Consider the following 21,081-nt stretch of genomic DNA (forward strand, 5'->3'; position numbering starts at 1 on the left):
CACCTTGGAAACCTTAGGATGCTGCAATAGCTGTGTGTGTGTGTGTGACTGTGTGTGCATGCACTCAGTCATGTCCAACTCTTTGTGACCCCATGGATGCTCCTCTGTCCAAGGAATTTTCCAGCCAAGAATACTGGAGCAGGATGCCACTTCCTACGCCAGGGGATCTTCCCAATCCAGGGGTCGAACCTGTGTCTTTTTCATCTTCTGCATTGGCAGGTGGGTTCTTTAACTACAGTACCACCTGGGTAGCCAGCAATAGCTGTCTACACCTTCCCAAAGTGTTAGGCAAGGTGATGAACTTGGTTGGTAAAATGGTACTTTCAGTAACTGTTCGGAAAGACCCAAACATCCTTGCTTTGTTTACTTTTTAAAGAAGCAAGGTGAAATTCTCAAATTAATAATACCCAACCCCTAAATCATTATTGTACTCTGTTCACTTTGCAGTGAACAAAGGGAAGGGGACCTTTTTGTAATGCTTTTGCGTGAGAATCAAGAATTAAACTCCCTCACTCCACAGATGAAAATTAAAACTACTGTTACTCTGGTTAATGGGCAATAGTAATAAGCAGAATGTCCCATTTAGTGTAGATCTTCTTGTTTTTCAGATTGAGAAAGCCTTTTGCCCTCTGAAATTCTAGTTGTCAATGAGGATGGAAAAGAATTGGGTATACATACCTGTGCACTGTGGGGGTGAATTCGTCCAGATTCCAGAAGCCAAACACTCCAGCTCCCTAGGTCCATTCAATATGTACCCTTCAGTGCAGTGGAAGCTGCACTGTGAGTTGAAAGAGAAGTTTCCATGAGGGTGACTGCAGTTCATGTGCACATGTTGAGGAAGGTCAAATTCGCCACACTCTCTGACTGTAAGAACAAAATATTGATTTCTTTCTTTGCACATTGGAAGACAATGTCAGGTTTGCTAAAAGCTGAAACAGTTTGCATGACCCATCTCCCTGGGTATAACCCATCTGGTTATAACCCTGGGTATAACCCATCTCCCTGGGTATAACCCATCTCCCTGGGCTTCTAACCCAACCTGTTCATCTTTACTTTGTTCCTTTGTATTGATTTGTTTTGTTTGTTTAGTTGCCCAGTCGTGTTCGACTCTTTTGCAACCCCATGGACTGCAGCCCACCAGGCTCCTCTGTTCATGGAATTTTCCAGGCAAGAATACTGGAGTGGGCTGCCATTTCCTTCTCCAGGGGATCTTCCTGACCCAGGGACCGAACCCACATCTCCTGCATTGGCAGGTGGATTCTTTACCACTGAGCCACCTGGGAAGCTCTTGTTGCATCTTGGGAAATGATCATACTTTCACTGGTGTTTATTTCCAGCAAACAAAATTAGCCTGAAAGAGTTCTCTTTGTTTTACTGTCCTTACATTTTCCCTTTTAAATTTTGCAATTTTAGGAGGAAGTGTTCACTCTAAAAATAAAGTGGTTTAACCCCGAGTGTGTGATCGGCCAGTTTGAGTGGGGCAGACTGACAGATGGTCCTCTCTCGAGGACCTAGGACTAGCCTGTACCCACTGAAGAGTCTCCAACATGGTGATTTACTTCCTGGCATCACCTCTAGCGCAAGACCATGGACCACGTTGCTATCACCAGAAGAGTGGGCTCACCGTATTCACACTCTGGTCCATAGAACCCAGGGTAACAGGAGCAGGTGTAGTTCCCGATGGTCTCAATGCACTCTCCTTGTTTGCTGCAGGACATGTCCTGGCAGGAGGCTGCGTGGATACAGAAGAAGGGTCAGAATCACAGACATTCCGAGGAGGTGCGAAGAAAAGCTAGTTTCTTATTCCAAGTCTTAGCCCCGCTTGGGTAACCTTGAGCTAGTCAGACAACAGAAAACCACAGCGCCCCCCAGAGAGCCAGCCTGTTCCCTGTGAAGGGTGCCGTAGGAGCCTGCTGGAGCATTGCTTGGCTTCTATTTTTTAAATGTTTGATTAGAGGATAGTTGTTTTACAATGTTGTGTTGGTTTCTGCCATACAGCAGTGTGAATGAGCCACAGGTATACATATGTCCCCTCCCTCTTGAACCTCCCTCCCATGGCCCCCCACCCCACCCCATCCCACTCCTCTAGGTTGTTACAGAGCACTGGGTTGAGCCCCCTGTGTCCTAGAGCAACTTCCCACCAGCTCTCTATTTTACGTATGGTGATGGATATGCGTCAGTGCTACCCTCTCAGTTTGTCCCCCCACCCCACCCCCGCCCCCACTGGATCCACAGTCTGTTCTCAATGTCTGCATCTCTATTCCTGCGCTTACTGGTTTGTCAGTACTGCCTGACTTCTGTTTTAGGCTGTATTTAATGTGGCCTAAAGAGGGGTTGCCATGTGGGGACACAGAGGGACAAATGGCGCCACCAGTAGGTCGGTAGACAGAGGAGCTCCTCTGTGTGGTGCAAAATAGGCTGTGGCTCTTAACCAATCACACTCATAGAGTTGTATTCTTATGGAAGCTCCTATGACAGATGTCAGAGCATGGAGGTTACGAACTAGATGAGGGGTGGCAGGGGTCACACTTACATAATCAGAACCCATGCCCCACCCTCTACTATTATGTGACCTCCAGCAAGTTCCTTCTTTGATTCCAACCTGTCTGAAGTTAGGGCCAAAGCCTTTCCACTTTTTGCCTGCTTTAAGTCAATGCCCAGCACCACATGGCAGAGGAGTTGAATGAGATGTTTAAGACCTACTCATGATCAAAGATGGAGAAGGCAATGGCACCCCACTCCAGTACTCTTGCCTGGAAAATCCCATGGACGAAGGAGCCTGGTGGGCTGCAGTCCATGGGGTCGCGAAGAGTCGGACATGACTGAGCGACTTCACTCTCACTTTTCACTTTCATGCATTGGAGAAGGAAATGGCAACCCACTCCAGTGTTCTTGCCTGGAGAATCCCAGGGACGGGGGAGCCTGGTGGGCTGCCGTCTATGGGGTCGCACAGAGTCGGACACGACTGAAGCGACTCAGCAGCAGCAGCAGCATGACCAAAGACAAATGACCTTATACGGAGCTGTGTCGTAGGTCTGAATATATGAGATTTAGATGGTACAGAGCATGACTGGCCTGCCAGGCCCTCCTCCCTAAGTCTATGCCACTTGGATGACAGAATAGAGAAGGACAGAGTTTCCTTTCTGCACGAGACTCTTTGAGGACATAGGCACCGAGCACCTGTGGTTAGATTAGTATTAGAAATGATACTACAAAAGCACTGAGTGTCTGTGTTGATGAGGTCATAGCTGAGAACAGGTCTGTGGCTAGGCTGTTTTCTGGTAGTGTTTCCTAAGCCTGGCCACACACTGGTCCACACTGGGGTCTATCACAAGAGGAAATCCGTATGTCACATAGCGGGTTGTGCCATCTGATCTCTATGTTCCCTCTCAACTCTCAGACACTGTAGCTCTATAAGCCTTGCAAGGTTCTATAGCAGTAAGTTCCCATGGCAGCCAGTGAGTTTGATGAAGCTTCACTGAAACCCTGGGAAGCATTTCAAGTAACGAGAAGATGCAGAACGGACTTCCCTGGTGGACCAGTGCTTAAAGACTCTGTGCTTGCAATGCAGGGGGCCTGGCTTTGATCCCTAGTCAGCGAGCTAGATCCCTTATGCCCCAGCTAAAAGATTCTGCATCCTGCATTTAAGACACCATTCAGCCAAATAAAAATGAGAGAGAGAAGATGCAGAAAGCAACAGTAGCACCTGTTTGGCCCATGTTTTCCCTCCTACTCACCTTGACCTACCAGTGCCCTACCCGCCTGCCCTATGCTCTTGAAACATAAAAGTTTTGTTCTGACTGTAGCTTCCTCAGGCTCTCAGAACTCTAAGAATGGAAAAACAGCCAGGTTCTGTATTCTACTCCATTTCAGGGTTTCCAGGCACATTAGTAACTTATATACTTCTTGGACCTCCAGGAAAGAACATAATGGTGATTCGATGAATCATTCTTTTTTTTTTTTTTTTTTTTTTTGACACCTTATTCTGAGGTCTAACCAATCCTGACATTTAGGGAATTATTTCAACTTAGTTCTCTTGTTGCAGGGTAGCCTATGTATCTATTTCTCATCTATCTCCCACAGAGAACTGATGGTTCCCTCCACGCTTTACCTCTTGGATGGAGAAATATCAGTGATAGTGGCTGCCTAGAGTTTCGTGTTGGTAGAGATGGAAGCCAACTGTATTCAGGTATCAATTAGTGACATCTGCCATTGTTGCAGGCTAGAGGAGTAGCATTGTTCCTTATCATTCATGCCAGTAATGGTCAATCTCTGTTCTTACTGGTAACTTTTTGCAAGTTTTTTTGAGGAAGACCATGTTGCAGATACAGATGCTGAAGTCCGAATGGGGAGGGGAAGCAGTGGCATGCTGCAACATCCTCGTGGCAGCCAAGACAGTCTGATCAAAGTGGGTTTAGGGAGCTTAAGCCCAGGAAAAGTAGGGAGCTGACTAGGAGATCAGTAGGATGAGCTAGCATTCTGGTAATGTCCATCCTGGCCTATAAAAAACAGGTCATTGTTTTCTTTGTTAATATAATAATAAATAAGTTACTTATAAAATGAGATCTGTCTACATGACAATGTGTATGTGGATGTGTTTCCCCTCGGCTAGAAAGCGGTGCGAGGAAGGGGAGAAAGTACAGGGAATGCTCTGTACTCTGTGTTCTGTTCCATTACTGCTGAGGGCTTCTGAGGGGAGGTGTTTATAATCTAACATAATTTAGAACATACACAGCAGAGGGTGACATCTGGTAGATGATTTATTGAGGAAGAAGCTTCAGAGTATTCAGGACTCTCTTGCCCAGGGCAACCCACACTCTCCCTGGCTCTAGTGTTCCTGTGCTACCCAAGGCAGGGGACGGGAAGTCACTCCATCAGAGAGATGGAATCAGTTCTGACATGAGGTGCGTGGCTACCAGAAGACCAAGCTTTCACACATGTCTGCTCACTCTGGAACCTGGAGAGTACAGGATCAAATATATTCACAGGATCTCACTTTCAGTTACCTCTTACCTTTCCTCACCTCTCACCTCCTACCAAAGTCAAATAGACCCGGAGATATGCTGTTTTTGGAGGGACTCTGTAAAGCATTGTCATCCTTGGTTATGTTCTCAAATTGTCTCCCAAGAATGTCAAGCCAAGACTGTGGTCACATATATGGCCAAAAATACCACCTTGGAGTCAATGTGAATTTGAAACTGGCTCCATCATCAAGGGGACCTCCCTTGTAGCTCAGTTGGTAAAGACTCTGCCTGCAGTGCAGGAAACCCAGGTTCAATTCCTGGGTCAAGAAGATCCCTGGAGAAGGAAATGGCAACCCACTCCAGTATTCTTGCCTGGAGAATCCTATGGACAGCGGAGCCTGGCGGGCTACAGTCCATGGGGTCGCAAGAGTTGGACACAACTTAGTGACTAAACCCCACCACCACCACCACCACCCCCCCCCCCGCCAACATCAAGAAACTTAGAACCTTGAGCAGATTCCTGAATAGCTTTGAGCCTTTCCCTCATTGGCTAAATGAGAGTTGTATTTGGAGCTGATTGGTGAGGTTTTCATGAAGAAGAAATACAACTAATACTAAATGGACTAATGACATAAACAAATAATAATACCTGGAACATACCGATTATCTGTAGGTGTTAGTTCCAACTGTATCTCCTAGAGACAAAGCCAAATTCTCTCTCAGTCTCTTATTTACAGTCTCTTATTCTAGGGCCCAGTGATGCCAAAAAGCTCTGGACATAAATTTTAGGAGACCAAAACTTTCTGAGCATCTATTTTGGCCATTATAAATTATAAGGGTGGACTGAATGATATTAAAATTTCCCTCTGGCATCAAAAGGCCAGTTTTTTTCTAATCTTGATCTTATATTTTTCAAGATGCTCAATAATGCTGCTTGACTGACAGTTCACTCTTTGTTTCCATGTCCCTGACTTTGAGACTCAATGTTATTCACTCGGGGGCTATATTAATGAACCAGGGAAGGCATATTTTTTAAACAGGTAGATTTTAGAGTCGAGAAGCCCCTACCTCTATAGCAGAGTGCTCGCTTTTTTTTCCAACAGGGCTCATCATTCCACTTGCCAGGGGCTGACGGACTCTTGATGTAGATCTCCACACAGTCCTGGTTGTTCTTTTTGTTGTTAGGCTCATTGTCAGCCCAGTTCTCAGCTTCCTTAGTGAGAGTCTTCTTGGTTCCCACCCAGGTCCACTTATTGTCGATCTTTCGAATACCAATCCAGTAGTAAGAGCTATAGTAAGGTACGGTCTCATTGAGATAAGCAATCTCGTTTTTATTCTGGATGGCCACTAAATCCGTGTAGTACTTCTGGCAGAATGTCCGGGAATAATTCCATGAATATGATTTATTGGTGTAGTGGTAGGTCCATGCTGATACTTCTTTCTGGTTCATTAGCTCTAAGTAAAGGAGAGTGAGGATCAAGTTAGCATCCCTAATGAGAAAGAGGTTGTGAGCATAAGTATACTTCTGTATAGTCAGATGAGTCTGACTAGAAGAGAAATACCAAAAGCATGATCCTTTTATGTCTAATCTAGTTGTTTTTAGGAAAAAGAATGGTTTCCATCTTTTAGTTATAAGTATGGATACACTTTAAGTCAGAATAAGAAAATGTGCTCTTCTAGACTTGTGGACACAGTGTGGGAAGGAGAGGGTGGGACGAATTGAGAGAGTGGCATTGAAACATATTCATTTGTATGTGTAAAATAGATTGCTAGTGAAGTTTCTGTATAATACAGGGAGTTCAACTCAGTGCTCTGTGATGATGTAGCAGGGTGGGAGGGGAGGGGCGGGAAGGAGGTTCAAGGTGGCCGAGGATATATGTATATTTATGGCTGATTCACATTGTTGAATGGCAGAAACCAATACAACATTGTAAAGCAACTATCCTCCAATTTAAAATAAATTTTAAAAAAAGAATAAAAAGGTGTCCTCTCCTGAGGATCTTTGGTATTAATATTAAAGATTTTGAATTACAAAGTACCAGCATTGAAAGGGACCTTACAGGCCATCTAACCTTCTCCTTTTAGAAATGTAGGAGATGTTAAATACTTTTCCCAAGCCCAAATTAAATGACATGTCAAATATCTTGATGGCTGCCTCATATCTACAGGTACTGCCTCTTCACATGGAAAATAAGATGCTTTATGATCTGGAGCCTACCTGCTGGTCCAGCCTCATCACCCACCCATATTTGCTTTTCTTTAGCAAAAACAGAAGTCAGCCACTTCCATGCCTTTGCACATGCTCTTCCTTCTCCTCTGGCTACCCTTTTCTGCTTAGGCTTGATAAACTTTTCCTCCACCTGCTTTCCATGACTCCTTCAGGTGGGTTTGGTGTTCCTTCTTCCAGGCACCCTGTCTCTATCTGCACCTCCCTCACTGACAAGCTGTTGTAACATCTGTTTGTATGACATGGACCACACCTGCTAGATTGTGAATCCAACTGGGGTCTCTTTTTACGTCTGGCTTCTTAACACCAAGCAAAGAGCTTGGCACTAACCAGGCATTCCCTGCATACTTGTTGAGTGAAAACACCAGGTTTGTGGCAGAGGCTCATTGTCTCTCCTGGGGTGCAATTTTACACTCATCCCACTACTCCGGGCTGTTTCCCTTTGATAAATTGCTCTACTTCCTCCATCTCTGCTTACTCACTTCTTAAAATAGCACTTAAAACAGGCCTTTAAAAGAAATATTTATGAAATCAAGTGAAATAAAGAATGTGCCCTTCAAAAGTATAAAAGGCATTAGGACACAAAGTAGTGTTAACCTAGCCAGTGGGAGCTCACCCCCACCAGAAGAGGCCAGTTCCCAAGTGAAGAGGTGCACAGTGTAAGCAATCAGGCCTGGAAATGGCTCTTTTTCCTGTTTATGAGGTCTTGCTCCTAATCAACCCTCTCCTCAGCTGCCCACATGACTGTCGGTTCTGTTTACCTTCCCTCACAGGCACCTGTATGGCATTGTTTTGCTATAGACTTTATTCTGATATCACCAGGGCTGTATTCTGACTTGCATAGAATTTTGCCTTCAGAATCCCCTTCCTCAGAAATAAAATTAAAAATTTTATAACTCCATCGGTATAAAGATGAACATATTAGTATTACATGTAAAAACATTTTCTTTGGCCTAGAAGAAAATGATTTCTAAAGAAATTACAGCATTTTTATGGGTCTCCAAAAGTAATGCAGGCCTGTGTCTAGTGAGTCTAATACATAAATTGGCCCTGGGTGTATTTCCATATGTTCTCCTTGAAGCCTCTTCTACCAGTATGGTGGTGTTGGAGGCATTTCCCCCCATCCAGGAATCTGGGCTTGGACAGTCTTCCCATGCCTGACAACAACTGGCTACCATCCTTAACTTTGCCCACTTGGAGAAGTTACCCTAATCCCTGAGGACCAGGTGAAAGATTAGCATAAGATTTACCTAAGATCAGGACACTGAAGCAAAGGAGTTGGACAGTTCTGAAGACCACTCTCTGAAATCGCCAGTTCCAGATGGCTTTTGGGCAGCTGGCCTGAAACAAGAAAACTTCCTTTTAGTGTCCATGTGCAATCAATGTGGCCAACCACTTGTGCTTAATAATCATGGTCTTGAGTGACCTGTCTGTTTCCATTGGGGGTGGCTCAAGCCTTCTGCTCCATTTTTATTTCTCACTACTCTGCTTAAGTCCTCTCCTAGTTGAGCTTTGCATCAAGGCTCAGAACAAACTTAATTTCTTCATTCATTCAACAAATATTTATTGAGTAACAACTGGTGTCACTAGTATTTTCTTTTATGATGCATTTTGTAAAATTATGTTAAAAATACTATCATTATTGTTATACAATAATCTCCCTTTAAAAACTGGTATGCCATACTCAAGAGTAATAGGAAGTCTCAGAAAACCTCCCTGATCCACACAGTTGTCTGGCCTGTACTTTGATGCACAGAACATCAATTAATCATGCTGCACTATGCCATCTATTCTGTATTATTGATCTATGTTTTCTTGCTTCACTATTTTAATAGATGTCTATAATATCATTCAATGCTTAATGCATGTGTGTAGACATATATAATTTTTATTAATATATGAATAATAAGCTTATTCACCTTGAATCTAGAGCAAGGGTAACTTTTCATAAGCTCCCTGATGTTGGGATTTCATCAAATTTATTAACATGTTTAAAGTGTTTTTGACTGTGTGGATCACAACAAACTGTGGACAATCCTTAAAGAGATGGGAATACCAGACCACCTGACCTGCCTCCTGAGAAATCTGTATGCAGGTCAAGAAGCAACAGTTAGAACTGGACATGGAACAACAGACTGGTTCCAAATCGGGAAAGGGGTATGTCAATGCTGTATATTGTCACCCTGCTTATTTAACTTATATATAGAGTACATCACACGAAATGCCAGGCTGGATGAAGCACAAGCTGGAATCAAGATTGCCGGGGGAAATATCAATGACCTCACATATGCAGATGACACCACCCTTATGGTAGAAAACGAAAAAGAACTAAAGAGCCTCTTGATGAAAATCAAAGAGGAGAGTGAAAAAGTTGGTTTAAAACTCATATCAATGTATGACAAAACCCACTGAAATGTTGTGAAGTAATTAGCCTCCAACTAATAAAAAAAAAAGATAATAAAAAAAAATAAAGAAAAAGAAAAAAAAATAAAATAAAACTCAACATTCAGAAAACTAAGATCATGGCATCTGGTCCCATCACTTCATGACAAATAGATGGGGAAACAGTGGAAATAGTGACAGACTTTATTTTGGGGGGCTCCAAAATCACTGCAGCTGGTGATTGAAGCCATGAAATTAAAAGGTGCTTGCTCCTTGAAAGAAAAGCTATGACCAACCTAGATAGTGTATTAAAAAGCAGAGACATTACTTTACCAGCAAAGGTCCATCTAGTCAAAGCTATGGTTTTTCCAGTCATCATGTATGAATGTGAGAGTTGGACCATAAAGAAAGCTGAGCACCAAAGAACTGATGCTTTTGAACTGTGGTGTTGGAGAAGTCTCTTGAGAGTCCTGTGGACTGCAAGGAGATCCAACCAGTCCATCCTAAAGGAAATCAGTCCTGAATATTCATTGGAAGGACTGATGCTGAAGCTGAAACTCCAATGCTTTGGCCACCTGATGCAAAGAACCAACTCACTGGAAAAGACCCTGATGCTTGGAAAGATTGAAGACAGGAGGAGAAGAGGACAACAGAGGATGAGATGGTTGGATGGCATCACCGATGCGATGGACATGAGTTTGAGTAGGCTCCAGGAGTTGGTGATGGACAGGGGAGCCTGGCATGCTGCAGTCCATGGGGTCACAAAGAGTTGGACATGACTGACTGACTGAACTGAACTCAACTGAACTGAAAGTGTTTTTAGGCAAATAAGTTCTGGAGATGCTCATCCAGCACCCTCATGTTACACATGAGAATACTGAAGGTTGGTAGAGTCGAAAGCAACACATTGAAAATGACAGAAGCAGAACCTAACTTTGAAACAAGAACTTTTGCCACTCTACTTTTTCACTTTTGTAAATCTCCAGGTTTTCAAACCCACCCTGCGTTGCTGTTGGAGATGATGGAATATGTGACATGCCCGAGCCTGGTTGCCATGTCTGTGCTCATCTAGAGCCACCCCAGCAAAACCACCAACATAAAAATCATGCATTTGTTTTCTACTGAAGCTATGTTGCTCTTCAGCCAGATTGCTACCTGAAACCCTTCCTAGATAGAAATTCTCAATTGCCACAGTCAGACTCCAGAGATGGATGATGTAGGGTCTACGGGGGTAAGTGGTGGTTGTGGTGGTAGCATATGTGTGTGTGTGTGTGTGTGTGTGTGTGTGCGCGCACACAGTGTATATGTACTGTTGACTCCAGTCAGACCAGATAGTGTGGGGCATGTAACACAAATCAGTGCAAACCTTCCATACAGTGGGGTTATCTTTGTATAAGAAGTCTGGCACTTTTCTACCTAGAATTTCTGAATATTGGCTTTGATAGGCAGGCATGTTTTGTGTTCTTACTAGGATGCTAATCAACTGGCCACTGAAGGACCTATTATCAAATGTTGAGAGTATCGTCATATTATGATTTATGGTGCTGTTTCTTTGCGTAGGAAATGTGACGATAATCCCCTTAGTAGGAATTTAATCCCACAGAGTTCTCTGTGGATTATATTGTATTGCCAGTTATTGTTATACCACTTTCAATTCAGTACCCAACGCGTGTCATGCCAGGTGCTATAGCAGCAATCTTCAAACCAGAATGAGCCTGGCTTCCCAAGGGGTACATAAGCAGGGAGAATTTAACTAAATCTCTGTTCAGATTCCCAACTTCATCTTCAACATGTACAGATTCCCTAAAACCAATCTGCCTACAAATATATCTACTTCTTCCATTTTACAGAAGAAATCACAGCTTTTGTAACCTGACTCTTATTCATCATTAGGCTTGGCCTCTGTATGTAAAAAACATCCGATATGCCAAACAGAAACCACCCAAAGTATTGGTGTAGATCTGACAACTTGAATGCTTCAAATGATAGTGAAACAAATCCTTTTCAAGTCAAGGAGTTTTCCATTTCTCTCTTCTCATTAACTTGATTGGGACATGAAACTTGGAAGGAGTTCAAAGAATTGAAGCGTCCATTTCCATTTACTTATTCATATGAATAAAGGTCCTTAATGTCTAATAGAGTCTTTACAAAATGAAATATAGGAATAGAATTGATGGTGAACTTGTTTGACTATATCAATAAATAATATTCACACAAGGTTACATGGATAGGGAAAAAGCCCCTCTCCTTATATAGAGATGTGTCTTCAATACCATTTTAAATATGGAAGTTTAAGTTACTTATTAAAACTTATAGTATGTTTATGCTATTTTTAAATTATGTACTAAAAGTAATTGTCATGCTAACTCAATCAAAAAGGAAAACATTTAACACATATAGATTTATGATTTCATAAAATTGAATCTTTTACATTTCAACTTAATTATATTTTTATTTGTATAAAAATATATGATATAGTTATCAATAAAATAAGCTTAAGATGTATTAGGTTAAAATTCTGTACAGGAAATGAAATAGGTGTTAAAGAAGAGACAACAAAAAAGAAAAAAATATAAACTTCCCTATTATTAGGAAGTAGTTTGTGTTTTTTTAAGTGATAAGTGTTATCAGATCATTGTGGTATTTATTCCACTGGCTAACCTCTAGGAAATGATGTAACATTTATTGTGAAATGCCAATTTTTACAATTCATTGGAAATTCCTTCTTTTATTTTAAAACTTATGATTAAAACTTTAGCTCTCCACTTAGAAGGGTTCAAGAGGTTATATAATTTTCCAGGATTTTGATGGGAGGCAAGTACAGAAGCAAAAATAATGCTGGTGAAGAGCACAATAATGTAGCTAATGAGATTCAATATTTAACTTTGCATCTGCTGGCTTTCTCCCAGGTAAACCAGAGGATCGTAGTGTTTATCATCTAGGGGTGCTCTTCCTGTGCCCTGAGAAAGTGATTTTCTTCCTGTGGAGAGTATTTCTACAGGTTTCTCTGGCTTTGGGGCCAGCTCAAGGAAGACTGTTGTAATAGTGAGCCAGTGAGGCTCCTACCCCCGTCTGCATTTCCAAGTCCACCCACTGTCCCAGCAGAACTGTTTTATGTCTTGTTTGTGTAAACTTTTCAGTATGGTTTGGTTTAGCAAAATAGAGACAGAGAGAAAGAGAGTGTGTGCTGGTTTTAAACTTTTTAAGATTTTAGAGGACTGGCAATTGCTTCTGATTAAGACACAACACCTGAGAAAGGAAAATACAAGTCATTGTATGTGTCTCCTGCTTTAATCTGACCATCCTTTTCTGTTTTCTAAAATCACAATTATACCAAGAATCACCTCATTCTATAAGAGCGGCAGGAGACTGTAAAGATTACTACCAACTCAATTAAGCATTTCCCCAGCATTCTATAGCAGGTCTGGGACTGTCACTGCCTATCACTGAGACTCAGTGAGTTCAGATGATCTGCCGATGCTTGCTCACTGGAATGTATGTTGGCTTAACACAGTGATTCTTTTTTTTCCCCTCCTAAATTTAATTTTTATTTTATCTTGGAATATAGTTGACTTATTGTGTTAGTTTCAAGTGTACAGCAAAGTGATTCAGTTATGGATATACATATATCCATTCTTTTTCAGATTATTTTCCCATATAGGTCATTACAGAGTGCTGAGTAGAGTTACCTGCGCTGTACAATAGGTCTTTGTTGGTTATCCTTTTTATATGTATAAAGCACAGTGATTCTTATTCTCACAGAACACATGAACTCCTTTGAAAGTCGGAAAAAAGCCATAATCAGGATTCTTTTTTAAAAATTGCACACTTGCAATTTTTCAGACAATTTCAGAAGGCTCATGGACTCCGAGAGCAAATCTCTGTGTTAACTGTAAGACGCTCCTTGACTCATTGGCAGCTGACAAGCATCTGGTGTGTGGGTGTGGAAGATGAATGATGCTTAAAAGCCTTCCTTCGAGCAATAATTTTCCTCTGAAACTTCCTTGGGGTGAGGAAGCTTTCTCACGTTTGTCCCTTCTCTCACTGTCACCTTTAGGACAAAGCAGCGCTAGATCTTGGATGGTGAAGAGTTAAGGGCTCTGTCTTGATGTCTGTGACTAAGCAAGTGCTGAAACACCGGGAAATACCTCCCAAGGAGAAGCAGCCGTGTGCTCTGCTCATTTTTGCTTTAATAGTCTTTGGCAGCCTGCATCAAACCGGAAGTCACTGGGAAGGAGTCTGACACCAGGTTATTGGAATAACATCCTGTGCCTGTGTAAACCTTCATGAAAGCTGCTTTCCAGTGTGCTGGTCTTTAATTTTACTTTCCAAAGAACTAAAAGTGAGTGTGGGGTGAAGAGAGAGGCAGAGACAAAGTAGAAGGGGCAGGAAGTGTTTCTTTCCCCTCGACCTTTGCATAGAGTTTTTAGATGCCAGTAGTAATCCCATGTCTGCCAGCATGCCAGGTGGCTGACAAAGTTGTCAGGAAAGGTACCACAGAAAGGTGATTCTGTTGTCCTGCCTATGTTGTAGACCACAGCCTTGCACTTTAGAGGCGGAACCTTCAATGTCTCTCCCTAGACCCCCTGTCTTCTGCTTAGGTCCTGTCTGATTCTTCTCTGTCCTCTGCATTTCAGTTTTATTAATTTCCTTGCCTCCTCTTTCTTCCTCAACCCCTAGTCCCACCAGCCTCCAAAGTCCTGCTGACTTTACCACTGACATCCCAATGACCAACCCCGATGCAGTTTTTCCATCATTATCTTCCTTGACCATTCTGTAGCAATAAATATTACTGACTACTTCCTTTCGCTTAAAATGCTTCCCTGGTTCTTCTCTTGCTTCTATTCTGACATCCTGACTGATTGTTCTCAGTCTTTTCCCGAATCCACCGTTAACACTCTGCCTTCACTTGCAGAGACAGAGATTACCCTAGGTTCCTGCCTCCAGGACCCTCTTATCAATCTTCTGCTTTCCTGAGGCCTCCTTATGGTCATCTGCATGTCAGTGGCTCTCCATCAGCGTCTCCACCCCTGACTCTCCTCCTGAGCATGAAGTCTGCAATCCAAATGCAGAAGAAACCTATTTGCACTCAGCTGGAGAGAGCGGCTGACAGAGCCCTCTTAGGACAAGGGCTATGACTTACATCTGAACCCCAGCCATAGTAGAGAACAGATGCTTACTGCTTAATAAATGTGTTACAGAGGGTTTCCCTGGTGGCTCAGTGGTAAAGAATCTGCCTGCCAAGATTGAACTTGTGTTCAATCCCTGGTCCAGGAAGATCCCACATGCCAGGAGCAACTAAGCCTGTGTGCTGCAACTATTGTGACCAACAAACTGTGGTCTAGAGCCTGGGAACCACAACAAGATGAGACACCACAATGAGAACTTATGCACTGCAGCAAGGAGCAGCCCCCTCCCCGCCACCTGCTCTTTGCAACTAGAGAAAAACCTGCACAACCAAGAAGACCCAGCACAACCATAAATAAACAAATAAAATGACATTAAAAATATGTTACAGATGAATAGATGAATGAATAAATGAAAAAATAGCAAGGGAGTGACTGAAAATCACATGGAAGCATGCTGAATGGAAAAATGTTGGAAAAATGTGATAATTAGAATTAAGTACAATAGGGTTACAACAGTGATTGTATCAAATTTAAAAGCGTATTGTATGGGAGGTGGGAGGGAGGTTCAAGAGAGAGGGGACATATGTAACCTATTGGCTAATTTATGTTGATATATGGCAGAAATCAAACCAATATTGTAAAGAAGTCCTCCCTCAATTTAAAAAAAAAAGTGTGATTAGGTAGAAGAGTATAAGAAAGCTATGCAAAAAATATGTTCTAGGCACTTTGTCTCATTCTCTTGGAGTGTGAGAGAAACAAGGGCATGATGGCTCACATCCCATGTGAGAGAACAGAGGAGCAGAACTCATTCACTGAACTCCATGTGGGTGGCTTTGGGGCCAGCTCAAGGAAGTGTGTTGGGCCAGTGGCCAGTGGAGGAGAGGTAGAAAATTCAGAGCCTACCATAGCTGGTGTGTCTCGAGAAAGCCTGGAGAAGCATCAGATAGCAGCAGCTCTTAGAAGAGGGAGAGGAGACAGCAAATTCCATGTAACTTTCTGGAGTGGGTGTGTCCCTTTGAAAGGCTCCCGCACCAAAGAGGGCTTGTATAAAGGATGCATGTTCTTATTATTAACAGTATCCCTGACCCAAGCCCCACAACCTACTTGCCCACAGAGACCCTCAAGTCCTCCATCCAGTAGGACCAGGGAAGGAAGACCAAGGATTCCTTTACATCAATCTGCCATCAAACCCTATGGACTTTACCTTTTGATGAGATACCTGGCCATTCTCTAGATTTCCACTTTACTGCTGCAGCACTAATTCAGACATTATCACTTCTTTCCCAGACCAGAGAAATCATCTTCCCCTTGATCTCTTCTTCTCAAGTTTACCCATCTCCAGTTCTTTATCTCTAATGCCATCAGAATGATATTCCTAACACAAAATCTGATCATATTGCTTCACTACTTAAAGTCCATCAGCTGTTTCCATTCCCTGAACAATACATACCAACTTCTTAAGATGACACTTTGAGGCTCTTCAAGATGAGGCTTCTTTTTATTTATCTAGTCTCATCTCTTGCCATTACTCCTCAATTACCCCTCTCCTCCGCCACAATCCTACCATGCATTTATAACAAGACATCTTGTACTTTTCAGAATATGCTGTATGTTCCCTATGTTCTTTTTATGCCCAGAGCACCCTCTCCTTCTGTGGGTGCCTAGCTCTAGTAGATCAAGAATCTCCTCCTTAAAGGAGCCTTCCCCATACTAACCTCTTCCTCCCCACACCAAGATAGGCATGTCCTTGTATTGCCTGTGTTCTTTCCCACTACTTATTTCAATAACTATCAGTTTATTAAGTGCCTATAATGTGTTAGGTGCTGTTCCAGGCAATGGCATTAAAATGATTAAAAAGATACAGTTCCTGTCCTCATGAAATGTACATTCTATGGAAGACACACAGTGAAGCAAACACCAATACATATACAACAGTACTGAACAAGTATACATAAAACACAGAAGATAGTAATAAGGGGTAGTTAGAGAATTAAAGCCAGGTTATGTGATAGAGTGATGGGGTAGTGACATTAGACAGGAGGGAGGTCAGGGAAGACCTCTCTAAAAAGGTGACATTAAGACTGAGAGCAGAATGACCAGAAGAAAGCAGTGAGAAACAGGAGGAAGAGCATTAAAGATAGAAGGAAATGCTAATATGAAGGCTTTAAAATGGAAGGAAAGTGTGTAGTGTTCAAAGGACAGGAAGAGAGCAGTGCAGCTGGAATGGAATGAACAAGGGGAAGCAAAGGATGAGATGATGCTGGGGACAGATCACTCTGGGCTTTGGGAACCAAAACAAGGAGATGAAATTTTTGTTCTAAGTGCATGTCAAGTGGGCAGCAAGCAGATTTTAAGAGAGGGAGTGATGTGGTCTGATTGCTGCTGAAAATTGAGAAGTCCTGGGGGTTAGTTGAAAAGGAGTTGGTTTATGGCCAAATTGTGTGAGTCAGAAATATTGGTTGCAGAAGGAATCCAACTGCCAGGGTTTTGAACAGAGAAGCATCCTGAATAGATGGTGTTTCTCTCTCTTTCTTTTTAAAAATTTGTGGTAATAATCTGTAGACTTTCAAATTAAAAATGTAACAAGTCTGTGCTCAGTCTGAGTCATGTTTGACTCTTTGTGATCCCATGAACTTCAGCCCACCAGGCTTCTCTGTCCCTGGGATTTCCCAGGATTTCCATGGGATTTCCCTTCTCCAGCAAGTCTACAGGTGATTTTAAACAAATTATTTCTCTTCAACATTTATTTACATGTATTTCTAGCATACTGCTAGGTACATGGTGGGACACCGAATGAATATTTGCAAATGTTGGGTATTATAATATCTACAAAATCAGTTTGTTTCGTCTTAGAAATTTCCTATGGGAAGGAAAGAAAATTAAAGAGGGTCAATAGGAATGCAAAGGTGGTAGGTAGATATGAGAGTCATTGAGGAGATAGAATTATGAAACTTCTTGATGGCAGAGTTGAGATTTTCTAGGTAGTACAGCTGATCATATGGTTTCCTTTAAGTTTCTGGCTGTTGGTGGTAATATAGTATAGCTTTTAGTGGCCCCAGCCTAAAGGCAGAAAATGAAACAGTGAAACAAAGAGGTGTAAAAGCCAAATAACCAATAGAAATAAAGACAAGAAGGAACCCAGGACATCAAAACTAAGAATCAAAGCATATGTATATATTTAAATCAGACTCCTGATCACCATTATATAGGGTGAAATATTAATATTAAAAATAAAGTAACATACGTAAAAGATTTTAAGTCATCTGGACCTTCACTGAACTATATCTCTAAAATATAAAGGATTCATTTTGTGTATTTGACTTTATAAAATTTCTATTTTGTTTTTCAATCAGAGAAATGAATTACTTAGAAGACCATGTAATAAATGCCATTTATGAAACACCATATGCTACCCTCTAGGGTCAGGTCTAGGGTCTTTTCCCAGGGCTGCCTGTTGAGTAGTAAGTCACTTTGATGTTTGGGGGTTTGATTAATAAGTTTCCACTTACAAAATTCTGAAGCTGAACTTTCTAGGAGCTAGCAGCCAGCCCAGGAGACTATGAACCATTTAATTACATTTTGAAAAAATAGGTAATGAAAGGAAGAGTAAGAACTAGAATTAACAGACCTAAGATGGTTAAACCTACAATGCGGGAGACCTGGGTTCAATCCCTGGGTTGGGAAGATCTCCTGAAGAAGGAAATGGCAACCCACTCCAGTATTCTTGCCTGGAAAATCTCATGGATGGAGGACCCTGGTAAGCTACAGTCGCATAGAGTTGGACACGACTGAGTGACTTCACTTTAAGATGGTTAAAAGGCATAGATGAAAGTGAACCCAGACCTCCTCTTTAGCCCACTGATATACCCTAATGCTGGCATAATTTAACTGTAAGTTCCCTATTTAGAGCTCCCACACTCTGAGATCCATCTGGTTGAAAACGCCCCAGCAGATAAACCTTAACATGTTTCCTCACATCCTAGGGTTAATTGAAGCCATTCTGAACTTGAAGTTGAATTTACATGCAGAGTTTGAGGTTCCTGAGTCCCAAGAGACAAATGTGCTCTAGGGCAAAGGAAGAGGTCTTGTCTTCAGAATATTTAAGACAATTCCAGGGCTGGAGTTCTTAGCACTTCATTGCAGAGTCCCAGCCTAGTTCCAAGAAGTCAATGGAGAAACTTCTGAGCTTAAAACATAGGAGGTGAAAGGGTGGGGTTCTTAGACATGGAAGTTTGGGGACCCTCTGCAGTCATCCATAAAGCTCAATGTTTATGTGGCTGTCTGACACTGTCGTCTGGGAAAGGATTCGAACCTTTCTTCAGAATCTCAAAGAACTCCATGATTCAGTCTGTTAACATTCCTCTAAAATAAAGGAGGATCCCAAGGAGAATAGATGAAAGAAAGAAGTAACTGTTCATTCGTTTAAGTTGACCAATTCAGGAAAAATATGCAAGAGACAAAGAGATAAAAGAAATCTACATTCTTACATCACTGGAGTTCACACTCAGAACAAACTCAAACTCCTTCCTCTTCTTTTCATCATCCTTTTATCTCTGTTCAACCCAACCTGGAAAATCCTCACTAAAGTGTTTGAAAATTCTTCTATGGTAAAGCAAAGAAATGGGGGTGAATTGAATATAAGCACTACTTTCTTCTGGTATTCCATGGTAAGGGTCTCAAAAACAGGAATAGCCTGCTTCCTCTCTAGCCACAGACTAAAGGATTTTAGACCCTAGGACTGTATGAGATACACCTCATAAGTCAAGGGTAAAACTGTGTGTTTGTGTCTTATTTAATGAGTTCAAGAATGCCCTTTTCCTTGGATCTTCTCTGGATTTCAGATCCTACAAATTCCCAAGAATCTTCTCTTTCTCATAACAATAATAGCTAACATCTACTAACCCACAGCTATATGCCAGGCTCAGACATACTTGTTTTTCAGCTTATTTAATCCCCACAATGATGCTACAAAGTAAAGTACTATTATTCTGTCCGTTCTACAGATAAGAAAACTGAGTCACTAGCAGGACTGAGAGTTATGGCAGAAATAGGAACTGTGTGGCTAGTCCACATCAGTCCCAGCAGACTCCTAGGGCACAGAGAAAGAAAGGGGAGCCAGGATGAGAAACCATTTGACAGTAGTCTTGTACCAGGGCACTTGCTCAGCCTTGCATTCAACCCGGACAGAAGAGCAGTCCTGGAGAAGAGTTGAGGGTTAACCGGGATTTGTTCCAAGAGAGTCCCTGTAAGCCCTGCTAGGAAAGACAGTGGCTGTGGAGCAAGAGGACAGAAATTCAGATCCAGACCACATCCAGTCCAACAGTGCACCTTAGGTCAAACACCTAGCCTCTCTGGAAGGCACAGCGGCTTCATTTGTAACATGGACATAGCAACTCAAAAGGATGCTGGGAGGGTCAAAGTGGGCAGCAGGCTTTGAAATTCTTACAAACTCCATGGGGCTACTCAATGTAAAAACCCATAACTACTGCTATTCCACATTTTAGAAATCCTTACCTGCCTAACTCAGCTCCAAACCTCTTCCACCCAAACACTTCCCGTAGCAAAAAGAAATGAACTTACCATCTCTTTTGTGACACGGCTGGCTTTCTGCTGTCTGTCCGACCCAGACTTCTTATAATCTCGCTGCCACCCCTCAGCTGTCAGGCTGTTTAGAAAAGCACTTCCTATTCACTTTCCTGAAAGTCACCACAGCCCTTCCCACAAAGTTAGAATGTTGATAATACAAGGAGCAATGTTGGCAACTTAGAAATAACAGTCACTGAGGAAGGGGGAGGGAGGGGGGGTGCAGACTTCCATGGGAGGTGGTCTGAAGACAGACAGGGGCAAGTGTGAATCACTCCTGGACATTCCAGGGTGGGTAGTGCAGGAATCATACCCACATCCCCCAGTGGTCAGGTTTCCTTGATATGACCTGTGATAAGTTACTCCAATTTAAGATCATATATCGGAAAACACACTTGGTCTTAATCATTAATGTAAATTTTCCAGTTACTGTAAAATCTCAGTGAATGTTTTCTATTCCAGCAGCTTTCTGAGCAAAAATAGCTACAAAAAATAATTAGGTGGAAAAGGGAAAGCCACTGAGGGTTTTCTGGCATCTGGAGGGATTGTTAGAAAGAGTTTTGGAGTGAGATATAAAACAGACATGGGTCATTATTAGAAGGGAACTTCTGCTTCTTAAATTAGAAAAAAAAAAGGTGAAAATGGTTCGTGTTGGGGAAGTAAAAGACTGTGTGCACAGTGGTTAAGACTTGGGCTCTTTGAGTCAACTGCCTGAGACCCCTCTTGGTTCCATGTGTGGCTGTCCTCTTGGCAAAAATGCTTAAACTCTCTATGCCTCTATTTTTTTTTTAACCTG

General features: G+C 42.2%; 1 protein-coding gene across 2 annotated transcripts in view; it reads right to left on the reverse strand.

The window, feature by feature from the left end:
- The window catches only part of SELP (selectin P), a 43,615-nt gene extending 23,195 nt beyond the window's left edge, over positions 1–20,420 (reverse strand). For both annotated transcript variants that reach the window (XM_061160280.1, XM_061160279.1), the window contains exons 1-5: positions 20,283–20,420; positions 8,442–8,532; positions 6,033–6,419; positions 1,625–1,732; positions 679–864 (exon numbers count right to left, since the gene is read on the reverse strand). In XM_061160280.1, the coding sequence (XP_061016263.1) occupies positions 679–864; positions 1,625–1,732; positions 6,033–6,419; positions 8,442–8,532; positions 20,283–20,285 (775 nt within the window). In that variant the 5' untranslated portion in view covers positions 20,286–20,420. The remainder of the gene's footprint in view (positions 1–678; positions 865–1,624; positions 1,733–6,032; positions 6,420–8,441; positions 8,533–20,282) is intronic.
- Positions 20,421–21,081: the final 661 nt, after the last annotated feature.

This window comes from Dama dama, chromosome 14 (genome assembly GCF_033118175.1).
Source record: "Dama dama isolate Ldn47 chromosome 14, ASM3311817v1, whole genome shotgun sequence".
Classification (NCBI taxonomy): Eukaryota; Metazoa; Chordata; class Mammalia; order Artiodactyla; family Cervidae; genus Dama; species Dama dama.